Below are 17,493 nucleotides of genomic sequence, written 5' to 3' on the forward strand. Positions count from 1 at the left end.
TGTTAAGGCATTCCTTAAAATCTACCTTTTTGACCAAACTTTTGGTCACCTGTCCTACTATCTCCTAATGTGGCTCGGTGTCAAATTTTAATCGCTCCTGTGAAGCGCCTTGGGACGTTTTACTACGTTAAAGGCGCTATACAATTGCAAGTTGTTGTTGTTGTTGATGATATCACCCCTGAACGGCCTAGCTCTAATTTTAAGGTTATGCCCCCTTGTTCTGGACTCTCCCACCAGAGGAATAGTTTCTCTCTGTCTTTAATAATTCTTTCATCATTTTAAATGCCTCCATTAGATCCTGATTTACCTGGTCTTCTATTCTTTTCAACCTTAGCGGTCTCCTGTTTTGGCCCTTCATCTAGCGCGAATAAAAGAAAGATATATCTGGACGGTGAAAACTACCGAGCAAAACTAATGCTGATGTTCATTTATCAATTTAATGAGGCATTGCGCTGAAGGATTTCTGGCTTGCAATCTTGGAGTTCTTGCTTGGTAAACATTCAGATGTGACCTCATCTTAAGTCGTTAAACTACTGCGTGAGTCTTTTTTAAAAACAAAATTAAGAAACCAAGGTGAAAGTTCAAGGCCCATACCACCAGGACATCACCAAGGTTGAAAAGAATAAAAAAAAAGATAAGATAACTCAGGAAGTGCTGATTAGGTGCAGCCAAGCTTAGCTTTTAAACATTTCTGGATTGCAGGGGGAAGGGAAGAGAGAGGAGGTAAAAGTGCTCCAGAGTTATGAGGTCCTGGGGGAAAAGAATGAGACCACTTGGTAAATCATGATTTCAGCCAATGTCAGCTGTGGCTCAGTTGATAACACGCTCATCTACTAGACCAGAAGGTTGTGGGCTCAAACCCCACTCCAGAGACTTGAGGTGCATAATCTCAGCTAATACTCCAGTGTAGTACTGAGGGAGTGCTGCATTGCTGGAGGAGTGCCTCCTTCAGGTGAGGGCCTAGAAATTGGATCATGCCTAAATTGGGGTGTGAGCCCAGTGCAACATAGGCACCAAAACAGATGCTGGCAGGACCAAGGCAAATTAGTCTATGTTGGTTGCTGGTCCCAGGAGGTAAGAAAAAGACCATAAGGTGTGAAAGGGGGGTGAGTGATGGCTGACAACATAGGCAGACAACCTAACACCTGTTTCAGGAGTATACCACTAGATACCTATGCAGGAGCCTTTACCAATAGAGCAGGCAGCGCACTTCCAGTAGTGGAATGAGTGTGTGCACACCGCCTGCCATATTGGACCCTTAGATGCCCGTTTTACGCTAAAACGGACACGGCACAATCCAATTTCTCGGCCATGGTATTAAACACTATGGCCCCGTCTCTCCTCTCAGGTGGCTGTAAAAGATTCCATGGCACAATTTGAGGAAGAGCAGGGAGTTCTCCTGGTGACCAGCCCAACATTTATCCCTCAACCACCACCACCAAGAACTCACATTGTTGTTTGAGGGACCTAGCTGCGCACAAATTGCTGCCTCATTTGCCAACAAAATATCAGTGACCACTCTTCAAACGTAATTCATTGGTTGTAAAGTGCTTTGGGATATCCTGAAAATGTGAAAGGTGCTGTACAAATGCAAATTCTTTCTTTAACATAATGGAGATGTAGGAAGTAGGAAGTGTGGAAAGAAGTACTTGCCTTGCTACCTCCTGCCAAAGTAGAGAAATCTCAAGAAAGATTGTGGCAGAGATAGAGAGATTGGAGGCTAAGAGTGAAAGAGAATAGTTTATCAAACAACAGGCTTTCCCTTGTATCCTAGCCATGAACGCAAGAGGGGTGCCAGAGGAGAATCCACAAATATAGGAGCTCAAGTCAAATCTTGTTCAGACTTAGGCTTTATAGAGGGCAAAGAGCTGTGGAAGAGAAAAGAAGTGTTTAGCTTTCTGGGGGCAGCTGTACCAATGGAGGAGACATGACTATATTAATTTTTATATGCACTAGGAAAATACCCTCAGGGTCACTGTACTGCAGCACACTCTGCTTCTTCAGCCTTGCTACAAAGATGTTTGCAGCAGCTACAGAAATGGTTATATTTCAGAAAACAGAAGTGTTCTGGCAAGCATTCCACAGGGAATTGAAGTTAAGGACCATGGGAGCAATGATCCATTCAACCAGGAATTCTAGACACCAGATTTTTTTTTTTAAGTTTTACTAGCCCTTCTGATATAAGATTCTGCCTTCACAAACCCCAAATGCTATCATTCCACTCCAGTAGATTCTACAAAGAGCAGCCACCTTCATTTGATTGTATTACCCCTTCTGAAAACAAACCAAAGCCCTCCTATACTCTAAACCCAATCAGGGCAGGGCAGCCAACTTAATACGTTTTTCCTACATGAAATCTACAGGGATAATAATGCCATTCAGCCAGGGGATTGTCCCAAGTTCTTCTGACCACACTGGTGCCATTGAAACATTTCAACCAAGCGAGAGGTATCTCTAAACGATGACATTACCCAAATACATATAATCCATATACCACCACCGCCACAACATGTGCTTATAGCACTCAACTAAAAGAAACTTCTCAGAGCATGTACCAAAACTTAATCCAGCCACGTCGAAAACCAAGCTTGCTTTAGCCAGCATTCTCTTGCTAAGCCTGCTTTCAATACATGGACCGCTTAATAGGAACAAATCCTTAACCGTACATCTGCCTAAATACACAATAATGAAATAACAGAATCGATTATTTCTGGGCCAATATGATACTCCAGGCTCTGGAGACAATGTCATTCATGATGGGCCTGCCTTGTGCATCTTGCTGAGTTGCTCATTTTCCAAAAATGGACAAATTATTTCAAGCAGGAAGTAATAAATGACATAATTATTCCCACCATGCTTTTGTATGTGTAAACACTGGCTGCAATAGGCCTGTTCTATAAATGTTTGTGGAGAGCTTTACAGACTAGTCAGGCTTTCCAAGGACTCTGAAGTAATTATCTGCTTTGGATATTATCTCCTGTAGAGGCAAACAGGCAGGGTATTCGGAGAATGTAGACCTGTGTCCAAGATTCAGCAATGTCATCAGATCTCGCCCAATGCCAGTCTCTTTCAAAGCACTGGCCCCCTTGAAACTATGCACAATGTTTGGTTGAAAGATGCCAAAAAAGGGAAAGTTATCAAGTTTACAAACAAATGGAACTACTTGATTTTATTTCCTTTTTGGGGCGAAAGAAGTAGCAGACACTTAGGATGGTCTGGAGCAGGCTCATGAAGAATTAGGTAGAAACAGGACTGACCCACATATTCTTAAATAAAAAAGCCCAACCTTCCACCTGTTGTAGACAGGAGGACAGGATGCATGTCCGCACTTGTAGGCGTCCATCCAGCATCTTACGGTCCTAGCCCTGGAAATCAAGGGGTAAGATGAAAAGGGAAGGCTGGGCACATCCTCTTGGAATGGGGGAGTCCGGACACTTTCTCTGGGAAAGGGGGAGTCAGGACACTTTCTCTGTGGAGGGGGGAGTCCGGATACTTACTCTTGGGAAGGGAGAGTCCGGACACTTTCTCTTGGGAAGGGAGAGTCTGGATACTTTCTCAGGCTGCTGTGTGAAAGTCCTTGGCATCTGGTTACACAGAATCCTGAAAACGTATCAACATTTTGTCTGCCTCAGAGTCCTTCCAGGCCATAGGGGAAATCAGTGGCACTAGTCAATCAGCCGTGTATAGCTATATAAAGCAGGTAACTGATGTGTCGTTTGCAAGAGTAAATCAGTTCAATTGACTCCTCAAGGATAGGGTGGGAAAGTGGAGTTGAGGTAGAAGATCAGCCGTGATCTTATTGAATGGAGGAGCAGGCTCTAGGGGCCATATTGCCTACTCCTGCTCCTATTTCTTATGCTCTTATGAAACCAAAGCATTAGAGAGCTGAGCATTATTTCCAGTTTCAATGTAATCTGAACATTTAGTGCCCTAAAGTGATGTGTGTATCTGCATAGCATTTGGAATCCCAGTGATTCCCTTTAATGACACGGTATGATTTCTGTTCTCTAAATCCTGATTTCTATGGGTGGCCTACTTCCCCCCTCACCCCATGCTATACACAAATCCTTGGCATGAGATGATCCAGGACTCTGTGTAATCAACCTTCGAGGTGTGCCCTCTGTGACAGTAGTATGTGATTCTATTGCCCACCCAGCAAGACTCATCTCTAGAGCTGCCTTTCAATCTCCTATTCCACATGGTGCTGGAGAAACATCACATCTTTATTACGGATGTTGAAACTGGGATTGACATCAATCGGTTCAAGCTCTGCTATTATTGGATACGCTACATTTCTGGGATATTTATTATCTTCACTGGTTGATTTCCTGCCATAATTTCCTGTACTCGCGCCTGAATGTACACCAAAAAGATTTTCTTCTCTTTTCAGATTCTACAAGCAAATAAGTCATGAGGGAGAATAACTTGTATTCCATTAGGAGACAATGCTTTATCACACTTAAAGCAAGTTTCAAAAGTTTTTTTTTAAAAGGGTATCAGCCTTGGCTTAGTGGGTAGCACTCCCGTCTCTGAGTCAGAAGGTCATGGGTTCACACCGCACTCCAGAGACCTGAGCACATAATCTAGGCTGACACTTCAGTGCAGTATTGAGGGAGTGCTGCACTGTCGGAAGTGCCATCTTTTGGATGAGAAGTTAAACTGAGACACCCATCAGCTTGCTCAGGTAGATGTAAAAGGTTCCATGGCTCTCTATTCAAGGAAGAGCAGGGGAGTTCTCCCGGTGTCCTGGCCAACATTTATCCCTCGACCAACAGCTAAATCAGATGATTTCGTTACTTATTGCATTGTTGTTTGTGGGACCTTGCTGTGCACAAATTGGCTGCCGCGTTTCCTACATTACAATGATGATTACACTCTAAAGGTACTTCATTGGCTGTCAAGCCCTTTGGGACGCCTTGAGGTCGTGAAAGGCGCTATATAAATGCAAAGCGTGAAAGAAAAGAGAAAACAACAGAGGACCTGTGGGAAGGGAAGATATTCCCTCCTTGCACTATGCGTAATGAAATCGTAAGCTTGTTCTTTATAAACAAGTTTATGATACCGTACACCCAAAGTGCACGAAGGAAATCTCTCCCTCCCCACAGATGCCATCAGTGACAAACTGGAACATAGCAACTGTGAGAATATGGAAACTGTCCACAATATCCCACATGTCAACTGGCCTGGAGAACTTCCCTATACCTGAGCAAGTTCAACCATTTTGCTTTTCAACAGTTTCCTGGGATTTTCTGTAGGGAACCGTTACATTTCCCAGGATACTTTGCAAACTTCCTAAATATGTAATTTGTTGGGCAATGCTGAATAAGTAATTGTTCAAAACCAATACAGTTCTTCATTTTCGACTGATGCCTCTAGTGGATCAATTGGAAACGTCAAGTGGTAGGAAGGTTTAAGATTTGCCCACATGCAAAATAAGGCCATTCAACCATCTCAGTAATCCTTTCTGCTTTTTTCAAATAATATGGCGCCACGGGGATCTCATATTGGGAAATTGCAGGCATGGTCTCATGATCATCCATCCATTATAATGGACTTGAAGCCATGGGAACGAGCCGCTGAATCCTTGATTTAAGCTACCAGTGGGTGATGCCCTGCAAAAAGAGCATGCTTTTGGAAAATGGGCTTACATATTAAAAGTAATTCATCACACATGAAGTGCTTCGGGGTATCCTGAGGACATGATAAAATAAAGTAGATAAATGCATGATGTCTTTTAGACTGGATGAATAGGTTACCAGAAAAAAAAGGCTATTGAAGTGAACAGTATGAATGATTTTAAGAGATACTTAGATGTATTTCAGGAAAATGTATTGAGGGATCTGGTAAGAACACAGGTAGGTGGGTCTCATCTATCAAAAGGTGACAGGCTAGTTACACATAATGGCATTTTGATTTTCCTAAAAGTTCCTCTGCTTTTAGTCTATGAATCCTTTAAGCCATGAATTAGATTTCAAACAGGAGTCTCACACATCGGCAGCCATCAGGTATTTTACAGTTGGTAACTGGGGCGAGTTAAACAAGAATGTTTCGCTCAGTGACTCAACAGTAGCTGAAATATTTATTAAGAGTTGCTTAAAAAGGAATACAGTGCAGATCTTGTCAGCACTGGTATTGTGAGCACTGGTTTATATCCCCACTTGGTTTGTTTTCAACATGGCTGCCAAAAATCCCTGAAGAGAGATGTAACCCATCTCACAATTCTGCAGGAGGTAATTGGAGGCACTCTATGTTCCTATAACACTCCCCAGTAACACTCAATAGAAAAACATTTATAAGCAAAATATTCTTGTTTTGCACTTAAAAGGGTGGGCGATGGCAACAGGGCATTGGAGCCGCAACACACTGCGCCAATGGTGGGACTCGACCTCATGCCTTGATGGCCCATGCAACAAGTTCCAGATGCCCAGTCTAAGCCATGCTGTAGTGGGATGGTACTGAGTGAGACTGACTTCATGGTGTGCTCTGGTGCACCTCCTAGTGGAGAGTTAAAGTGGCACTGGATAAAGTCTAGGGGAAGGTTGATTGTCTCTCTTTCCTCCCTTCCTCTTGCCTCTGCAGCCAATGTGTAGCTCAAACAGATAAAGAAAAGAGCCTGGATGAATACAATAAAAATATTTTTCTAAACTGATAAACCTACATGAGGAGCCAAAGTCCAGACTACAGAATACCAACAAGGTTAGGTTTCAACATTGGCTGAGCAGCAGCACTCTCTTGCCTGAGTCAGAAGGTTGTGGGTTCAAGCCCCGCACCAGAGACCTTGACCACATAATCTAGGTTCACACTTGAATGCAATACCGAGAGTATGCTACACTGTTGAAGGTGCTGTTTTTCAGATGAGACATTAAACCAAAGCTCCATTTGCGCTCTCATGTGGATGTAAAAGATTCCTAGCGATAGTCAAAGTACAGCAGGGGAGTTTTCCCCGGTGTCCTGGCCAATATTTATCCCTCAACCAAAATCACTCAAAACAGATTATCTGGTCATTTATTTCATTTCTGTTTGCGGGATCTTGCGGTGCACAAATTGGCTGCCACGTTTCCCTACATTACGACAGTGACTACACCTCAAAAGTATTTAATTGGTTGTAAAGCGCTTTGGGACATCCTGAAATTGTGAAAGCTGCCATATAAATACAAGTTCTTACTTTTTCTTTCTTATAAAATAGAGGATAGAAGACAAAGTGAATCCAGAAGTACTGGCCAGATGAAGCCAAGCTTGGGATTAGAAGCCTGCAGACTGTAAGAGGAAAACCAAAGCTCTCTGATTCTGTAAACGAATGAATTAGAGTAGGAGATAGTGCTTTTAATACAGTGAAAATTCAGAACAGAGGGAGAGCTTGTGGGATGAAAAATAAAATCTTAGAACGACAGGTCACAACTATGTCACTCAAGTGCAAGGCTTTCACTGCTATACAGTCTTCCCTATTCATGTGATAAAGACAGTATGACAGCCAAACCTCTCCATTAGATTCCAGTCTGTAATCATTCCCAGGTATCTATTATTCTATATATAAACCATCTGAACCCCTCGATTAGATTCCAGCCTGTAATCACTCCCAGGTATTCATTATTCTATATATAAACCATCTGAACCTCTCGATTAGATTCCAATCTGTAATCACTCCCAGGTATCCATTATTCTATATATAAACCATCTGAACCCCTCGATTAGATTCCAGCCTGTAATCACTCCCAGGTATCCATTATTCTATATATAAACCATCCGAACCCCTCGATTAGATTCCAGCCTGTAATCACTCCCAGGTATCCATTATTCTATATATAAACCATCTGAACCCCTCGATTAGATTCTAATCTGTAATCACTCCCAGGTATCCATTATTCTATATATAAACCATCCGAACCCCTCGATTAGATTCCAGCCTGTAATCACTCCCAGGTATCCATTATTCTATATATAAACCATCTGAACCCCTCGATTAGATTCTAATCTGTAATCACTCCCAGGTATCCATTATTCTATATATAAACCATCTGAACCCCTCGATTAGATTCCAGCCTGTAATCACTCCCAGGTATCCATTATTCTATATATAAACTATCTGAACCCCTCGATTAGATTCCAGCCTGTAATCACTCCCAGGTATCCATTATTCTATATATAAACTATCTGAACCCCTCGATTAGATTCCAGTCTGTAATCACTCCCGGGTATCCATTATTCTATATATAAACCATCTGAACCCCTCGATTAGATTCCAGTCTGTAATCACTCCAAGGTAAACAGTTTTCTCCACTTAATTCTATGATATCAAACATTTCAGTCTTGCCACTTGCTGTCTCTATAATTTTCAGATAAGAGATAGTTAGAAGGGAAATAGAATCACAATTACCCACAACAAACACAAATATATTTCTATGCAACTTAATTTTTCAGATGAATTGTTACCATTTTTGTGCAAAATGATAAGATTTTCTTGTAACAAGGACATCTTTCTGCAACACTACTCTGGCTGCAAATCCAGAAAAGAAAGGAGTCGAGTAATGTTCCTGAAAGAAGTCTCACACTGGGTCTCACTCTATAATGGAAAATGGGTTTGGAGTACAGCTGAAACGCTGCCTAAAACATCCCTCGGGTGGGGGAAAAGGTCAGTGTGGATCAGCAGCAAAGAAATGAAAAGGTTGAAGGCAATGTACGGAAACACAGCGCCCCCTCCCTCACTCCACCTTTACCAGTCAACTCCACACAGTGGCAAACCTCCCTCCTCAATCCAAACCCTGTTGCCAAATGCCCTAACAAGACTTTGAACTGACAACGACCATCCCAACAAAGCCCGGTCTGACCCAAGAAAGCACCTTACTGATGAGATGATCTAACTGGGATAGTAATACGATGAACTAATTCCTTATCCTCTTTTTGGTTTTTTTTGCAGTTATTAAGCCACAGATTGCCCTGAAGGACACTGTTGCTCTAAGAATTTTTGAAATGGCTGTCTGTGTGCCAAGATGAACTGTGTTTAAAACAAAGAAAAAAAATGTTGTGTTTTATTTTCGATTCTTTAAGCAAGATCTCAGAGGGAAGGGAAATGACAGGAGCTGCTGTAAGAACAGCTGATTGTGCAGAATGGGATAAAATCCATTCATCCAGTTTCTGGCACATGGGCACTGCCGACGTGGGCCAATCAGTTGTAAAGCAGCAGAACTGCAATTACTGTACCGATGGGGAAGCGGCATCATCAACCCAGGAGCTACAGTCAGTAATTTTGCAATCCACACACTAACATTATTTGAATAAGTCACACACATGATTATTTATCGGTTGTTTGATCGATTGGTTTCAATCCTTCAATATCCTGGATATTCCGATCTAGCACCATCGCGGCAGCATTAGCACCACAAGGACTGCAGCAGCTCAAAGAGAAGGCCCGCCACCTGCTCAGGGCAACTAGGGATGGGGAGTAAATGTGGCCTTACTAGCGACACCCACATCCCCAGAACAAATTTTTTAAAATTCTCTCTCTCTTAAAATATTAACAACAAAGTAGTTCAAATTGTTTGGGAAAATCTTAATTTGTTTAAATAAAAGTATAAGTTGAATCAATCAGACCTCCCCTGTAAAGCTAACAAAACAGAATAAAATCAGTTTTAGCATTATCTCCTTAAGACCAGTTGTATTTTTGTGTGCCAATAGCGCCAATGATCTCCCCCCCCCTTCTCTCCCCTTAATCATTTCTAATCAGAGACACTGATTTACAATGACTGAATAAGTCAAATTCCATTTCCATTACACAGGAGATTCCAGGATTTTGATCGGAGTTTGGGGATTACATTCTGTAATTCTGTCTGATTTTTTTTCTCTGTGAAAACGGAAACCAGTGGCTGTGTCTATATTGTACAGAGGGCTGCTTTTATTTGTTGCTAGTTTTTAATTGTGTGGGATTTCAGGATTTTTCTCTGTGCTTTGGGAATCGCACTTCCATCAGTATTTCTGTGATAACGCAAGTTCCTCTTGCAGTTGGGTAATCCCTTTGTAATATGTTTAAGTGGGAGGATGCATGAAGACACACCACTTGTCAACGCTCAGAGAGCCAAGAAGATCAATTACCTCTGTAGGCCTGTGGATTGATTTTGCTGAAGGGGCAAAGATGCAGTCACCAGTCACACGGTCAGTATGCCCACTTTCACACTGCAGCTACAATGCTATCATCCCTCGCAACCCAGAGGTTGTTGGTTAAAACCCCACCATTGCAAGTTGGGAAATTTAATTCAATAAATCTAGTCATTTGTGGGCTGGCACCAGGAAAAATAAATGACCAAGAAAGCTGCCAGATTGTCATAAAAACCCAACTTGTTCAATAATGTCCTTCAGGGAAGGGAGCCTGCCTCCCCTATCCAGTCAGGCCCACACATGGCTGCTTCCCACACTAAAAGGTTAACTCTTAAATGCCCACTTCAGTGGCGTAGCAAGCCAGGCAGTTGAAAACCATTCGTTTAGGGATGAGCAATAAATACTGCTTTGTTAATGTCGCCTACATCCCAAGAACAAATAATAAAACATTTTTCTTCTTTCAAACCTTCCTTACCTTTTTCTACAGTCTTCTATTTATTGATGTTTCTTTCTCAATCAATCAGTGTTGTTTTAAAATTCACAAAAATCAGCTACATCAAAAATTGGGAAAATCTATCTCTAATGTATTTAAAACAATGGGCTTGATCCTTTGAATCCTTGTTACTCTTCCCTGTGCTTTTCAGCCGGGGTTCAATGTTTTTCCGTACGGATATAGACACAATCTGTTTCAAATAATAGAGTAACAGAATTTGACGCTTTGCAGAAAAAAATGTGGTGAGACCACATGGGTATGAGAAGGGTGCAGATGGTTGTAGTTTGTGAAGATTCTGGGCCTGAAATGGTTAATTGGATCAACATTTTACATCAGAGTTCACCTTCTAAAATGGAGGGAGGCGGGGGAACGGGGAGAGGAAAAAGGAAAATATGTTGCTAGCCCGACATATGCTAGGTGTAAAGCACAATTCTGCCAGAAATGGGCTTTAATTAACCCTTTGTGTACTGGGTCTAAAGCACTGCATTAAAAGGAATGCATGGGATAGTACAAGCTTCAATGGAAGGGTGAGATAGATGCTCTGAAGAGCTTCTCTCATCTGCATTTTGTGATCACTGTGAGTCATTTAACTCTTGGTGTGCTGGTACCACAAAATCCCAACCCAAAGGGACTGGAATTAACTCTCTGTGTATTGGATACTTTAGAAACACAGAATCCTAAATTCAATGGGACTGGAATTAACTCTCTGTGTACTGGATACTTTAGAAACACAGAATCCCAAATTCACAGGAGGTGATATTAAGTCTCTGTGTACTGGGTATTGTAAAACCACAAAATCCGAATCGAAAGTGGCTGAGATTAACTCACTGCATGCCTGGTATTTTGAAAATACACTGTCTTGATCTTGCACTTTTTTTCTGTGGGATCTTGGGAAGCTTTGACATAACAGGAAGAGTCAAGCAGCCAAAGAAAAGGGCAGATCATTGCACACATCAGGCCGGCTAGCTCAATTGCTAAATTTAAATGTGAGATAGATAGCTTTTTGGCAACCAAAGGTATTAAGGGATATGGGCCAAAGGCAGGTATATGGAGTTAGATCACAGATCAGCCATGATCTTATCAAATGGCAGAGCTCCTGTTCCTATATTCCTATGTTCCTAATTCTGGGTGCAACTCAAAGGCTACTGCAGTCTCCATGTGCAGTTCAACAGAATATATGGATAGGAAAGAGGGTGAAAAGCGTTTTAAGGTGTTTATAAAAACTAGTAACTCGAGACAACATTCCCTTAGAGATGGCCAGATGGCTATCAGTTTTATACACTGTACCATCATTGTTTAGACTGTAGTCATATATCAGGATCACACTATTGCTCTGTTTAATGACAGTAAGAAGACAGGAATGTAATTACCAGACTGAGATACTGTCCATGTTCACTGTGGATCTGTTTGGTTACACAATACACTCAAGCATGTGCGCACATACATATATATATATATATATACACACACACATATATATATATATCTATACATATATACATGCCCACTCACATTTATATATACCTACACATATATACACACATACACATATATACTCACATATATATACACGTATATATACGCATACGCACATATATATACATATTTAAACAAACACCACATACATATATAGTTAGACACATTATTATTGGCCTCGTGGCACTTGTTTTAAAGAAGTACCTCGGAATCGGAATAGAAATTTGTCACATACAGCGTCTGGAATACAACGAGTTAACTTAAAAAATAGAAGCATCTGTCGAATAAATCGATCTAACCCTGGAACTTCTGGCCAACTTCAAACGGATCAAAAACACTCGCCTCCTGAGTCACCGCTTTATTTTTCAGTTTAATTCCCTAGCTGCCAAAAGCCGTTACGTGTGGAGATTTACTGGGGGAGGGGGATCAATGCGAGTGACCGGCCAAAGCTTACCCTGCCATTCTTATTCTGTCTCAGCAAATTCCCCGGGACTTGTGTTACTTTCTCCCTCCTCTGATCCCTTTTCCCAAACTCGGCCGTCCACCCCCCACCCCCCCCCCTCCTCCTTCGTATAAGAGGGGCAGGAAGCTCCAGCGTGTTGCTCTCCATACATCAGCCTGGCACTAAAATCAGATCAAAGCGGAGAGAAACAGCCGTGTCACACCCACCGCACTGCCCCCCATGGCCAATGAACCCAGCCTTCTGCTCCACCACCTGTCAGTTTCAGGCCAGAGGGGAGCACCTCCGTTACGCATAATACAGCACCCCTGCCCCCCCCCCCCTCCCCAACATGTACTGGGATTCACATAATACAGCCCCCCCCCCCCCGGTACTGGGATTCACATAATACAGCCCCCCCCCTCCCCAACATGTACTGGGATCCACATAATACAGCCCCCCCCCCCCGGTACTGGGATTCACATAATACAGCCCCCCCCCCCTCCCCAACATGTACTGGGATCCACATAATACAGCCCCCCCCCCGGTACTGGGATTCACATAATACAGCCCCCCGCCCCCCCGGTACTGGGATTCACATAATACAGCCCCCCCCCGGTACTGGGATTCACATAATACAGCCCCCCCCCCCCCGGTACTGGGATTCACATAATACAGCCCCCCCCCTCCCCAACATGTACTGGGATCCACATAATACAGCCCCCCCCCCCGTACTGGGATTCACATAATACAGCCCCCCCCCCGGTACTGGGATCCACATAATACAGCCCCCCCCCCCCGGTACTGGGATTCACATAACACAGCCCCCCCCCGGTGCTGGGATTCACATAATACAGCCCCCCCCCCCCCCCCGTACTGGGATTCACATAATACAGCCCCCCCCCCCGTACTGGGATTCACATAATACAGCCCCCCCCCCGGTACTGGGATCCACATAATACAGCACCCCCCCTCCCCGGTACTGGGATTCACATAACACAGCCCCCCCCCCGGTACTGGGATTCACATAATACAGCCCCCCTCCCCGGTGCTGGGATTCACATAATACAGCACCCCCCCCCCCGGTACTGGGATTCACATAATACAGCCCCCCCCCCCGGTGCTGGGATTCACAAAATACAGCCCCCCTCCCCGTACTGGGATTCACATAATACAGCCCCCCCCCGGTACTGGGATTCACATAATACAGCCCCCCCCCCCGTACTGGGATCCACATAATACAGCACCCCTGCCCCCCCCCCCCCCTCCCCAACATGTACTGGGATTCACATAATACAGCCCCCCCCCCCGTACTGGGATCCACATAATACAGCCCCCCCCCCCCGGTACTGGGATCCACATAATACAGCCCCCCCCCCGGTACTGGGATTCACATAACACAGCCCCCCCCCGGTACTGGGATTCACATAATACAGCCCCCCTCCCCGGTGCTGGGATTCACATAATACAGCACCCCCCCCCCCCGGTACTGGGATTCACATAATACAGCCCCCCCCCCCCCGGTGCTGGGATTCACAAAATACAGCCCCCCTCCCCGTACTGGGATTCACATAATACAGCCCCCCCCGGTACTGGGATTCACATAATACAGCCCCCCCCCCGTACTGGGATTCACATAATACAGCCCCCCCCCCCCCCCGGTGCTGGGATTCACATAACACAGCCCCCCTCCCCGGTGCTGGGATTCACATAATACAGCCCCCCCCCCCGGTGCTGGGATTCACATAACACAGCCCCCCTCCCCGGTGCTGGGATTCACATAATACAGCCCCCCCCCCGGTGCTGGGATTCACATAACACAGCCCCCCTCCCCGGTGCTGGGATTCACATAATACAGCACCCCCCCCCCCCCGGTACTGGGATTCACATAACACAGCCCCCCTCCCCGGTGCTGGGATTCACATAATACAGCCCCCCTCCCCGGTGCTGGGATTCACATAATACAGCCCCCCCCCCCTCCACCCGGTAATGGGGCCCACTCATAACACAGCCCCCCCCCCCCGGGTACTGAGACCCACATAATACACCTCTCCCCCCCCCCCCCCACTCCGGACTGGGACCCACTCATATTACAGCCTCCTCCATTATATAACTCCTGATATTACTCACAGCACAACCCCGCTCCCCCCCCCCTCTTTTTTTTAAACCACTGGACCTCACTATGAACAACCCGGGCACTGGGTCCAACTCAATTCATTCTTCTCCATTATATAGCTCCATGTCACCTTGATAATGTTGAACCCCCACCCCGCTCCCCTCTTGTGCAGCATTGGGTCTCCCACTCATAACACTGGGACCGTCTCATAAACTGGGGGATCCTGAGCATACCTCGGTCCATCCTCTGGAAGATCGGGCTTACTAATTCTAAGCATCAGACAAGTACGCGATTGAAACACTGATATCGTTCCAGAGGATACTTCTGTTAGACTTGATATAATGATCTTCGAACACCTGTGGACATAAATGAAATAGGAATGTATTGGCACCATCTGGGGTTACGGAAGAAAGGACATTTACCACCAGGGTCCCGGCTAGTGGAGATGGCACCCTTACCATGAGTGAGGGTAAGGGAAAACAAAATCTTTATCATAAGGATCAGACATGGGGGTGAAGGTTGGGAGAGGCAAGTTCTTCACAATTAGGTCAAGTGATAGGAGAGATGGGACTGTCACCATCAGATCAAGGGTTGGAGCGGATGGGACCCTCACCGTTAGTGAGGAGACGGGAGCTGTATCGTTAGAGTTGAGAGAAGTGGTATCCCTTCAAAGAGCCGCCTAGTATCTCCCCACCCCGCTTTACAGAGAGTATGTATGCAAGTACATATATTCACAAATCAATATCAAGCGCAGACACCGAGTCCTCAGATAAGCATTGCTGAAAAGCAACGTTATTAAAAAATACAAGTAGTAATAAAATCTGTTGGAAATGGAATAAAAATAACTCTTAAAACCCATCCCTTAATCTGTCACTAGGAACTACCAGTTATAATAAACACATAATTCGATTTAGAACAACTCCGAATCTGTCAGGATCGATCTGATACAAACATTTTGGAGTTACCTCTGAGAAGAAAGTAGCGCGTGCGTTGTAACGGGAGCAGAGGCAGAAATGTCTGGACTGATTTTAGTGTGCACATCAGTCATGTTTTAATTTTCAAGAGAGATCTGTCTACAGGACGGACTGTGGATCTCGCTGGACCAGAATCCCTACTTGAACATTTGTATTGCTCACACACACACACACACACATAACACGGGCACAGTCATACATACACACACGTACACGCACACAAACAAAACAGGACCAAATGCCCTTCCAAGACCAGCAGCACTTCCCTCCTTTAGCACCCAGTGCCAGCTATTGCAATACCTGCCCCCTTACAACATGTTTAATTTACAAGGAGATTAAAAGGTTAACAAATGTTCTGTGAGAAAAAAAAATCTAGGTTATCTCTCTGTTCTCAAAATCGTGGAAAATACATAACCTATAAGGAAAAAGAAATAGGACCAAAAACATTACAATTTAAATATATTCTCTTTCTCATATGTTTATCTGAGAGTGAGATTCACGTCTCACACAAACATTTTTAAATTGCAAACTTGTATCACTACCTCTCAAATAGATGGATTATTTCCCTCAGCGCTCAGAGCTACCGTTCATTGGCCACATTAGAAAACTGAAAACATGACCCCCCAAAACATTTCATTTCATAAAGGTGACCATTCAAAAGAAAATAAAATCCTTAGAACGGGAGAATACTCTCTCACATTCCCTCTCCTGCGGATACAGCGGTAGTCCGTTTGGCAGCAGGACGCGAGCAAAAAATAAATCGTATTGTGACAAACTTTACATGAAAATGCTACTACAAGGCTCGCTGCGGCTCCCCAAAGAACAGTCCGGGAGTCTGCATTTCATACAATATAGTACTTACACTCAAAGCATTTCTATTGATTTCTTTCCCGTTTTTCTGTCTGCAGAACAAGTCACCCAGATTTCCAAAAGGAGGGGGAAAAATAAATAAAATGCAGATAGATCCTTGGAAGTCTGTCAGCAGTAGTGAGAGAAAGAACAAAATTTGGTTGTAAAACTTCCACTTCTCAGATTGAGCCGGTGCGCCGGTTGCTCTCACGCTCCGTGCACGTCCTCCCAGCTCACTCACTGACACTGATTTGTTTTCACTTTTTTTTTCGCCTTCAGACAGACTTCGACGTCACTCTCCCATCGCAACCAAACGCAAACCAAGATACTAACAGGAGCTTGGAAATGGTGCTGGCCAATTAGCAGGAGGTTTTCTGTTTCCAAGAGATGTAGTGAGGCATTTTGGGAGTCGTAGTTTTCTGTTGTTGTGGCAGGAACCATAAAATATGTTCAGAGAGTTTTGTCGTAACGTATTTTCATTGAGTATGGCCTTGTTTAACGTGATGTGGAGATGCCGGTGATGGACTGGGGTTGACAATTGTAAACAATTTTACAACACCAAGTTATAGTCCAGCAATTTTATTTTAAATTCACAAGCTTTCGGAGGCTTCCTCCTTCCTCAGGTAAATGTTCAGGAGCTCCTTGAAGCCTACGCATTTATACATCACAGAACAATACATGGTGTTTACAGACTGCCCCTGCAACTGCCCGTTGCCAAGGCAATCACCGTGTTCAGACAGAGAGGTGTCACCTGCAGAACCCCCGAATACACATTCAACAAAAAAACAAACAGGAAAAAAAAACAGAGAGAGGCAGAAACATCCGGAAGGCAGAGAAAGCCAGCAAATGACCCATTATATTAAAAACAGATAACATTTGTTCGCTGGTGGGGTAACGTGTAGCGTGACATGAACCCAAGATCCTGGTTGAGGCCGTCCTCATGGGTGCGGAACTTGGCTATCAATTTCTGCTCGACGATTTTGCGTTGTCGTGTGTCTCGAAGGCCGCCTTGGAGTACGCTTACCCGAAGGTCGGTGGATGAATGTCCATGACTGCT

The 17,493-nt window shown here is 44.2% G+C and overlaps 1 protein-coding gene across 3 annotated transcripts in view; it reads right to left on the minus strand.

The window, feature by feature from the left end:
• daam2 (dishevelled associated activator of morphogenesis 2) overlaps nt 1-16,666 on the minus strand; it is a 309,727-nt gene extending 293,061 nt beyond the window's left edge. Inside the window, exon 1 of one of the 3 annotated variants that reach the window (XM_067985157.1) lies at nt 16,450-16,666. Coding sequence is in view for 2 of the 3 variants with exons in the window: in XM_067985159.1 (XP_067841260.1) it covers nt 14,847-14,856 (10 nt within the window). In the remaining variant the exon portion in view is untranslated. Of the gene's footprint in view, nt 1-14,846; nt 14,941-16,449 lie in introns of those variants that run through there. The other 2 variants (XM_067985159.1, XM_067985156.1) reach the window with 2 other exon arrangements.
• Nucleotides 16,667-17,493: the final 827 nt, after the last annotated feature.

Source organism: Heptranchias perlo, chromosome 5 (assembly GCF_035084215.1).
Source record: "Heptranchias perlo isolate sHepPer1 chromosome 5, sHepPer1.hap1, whole genome shotgun sequence".
Lineage (NCBI taxonomy): Eukaryota > Metazoa > Chordata > Chondrichthyes > Hexanchiformes > Hexanchidae > Heptranchias > Heptranchias perlo.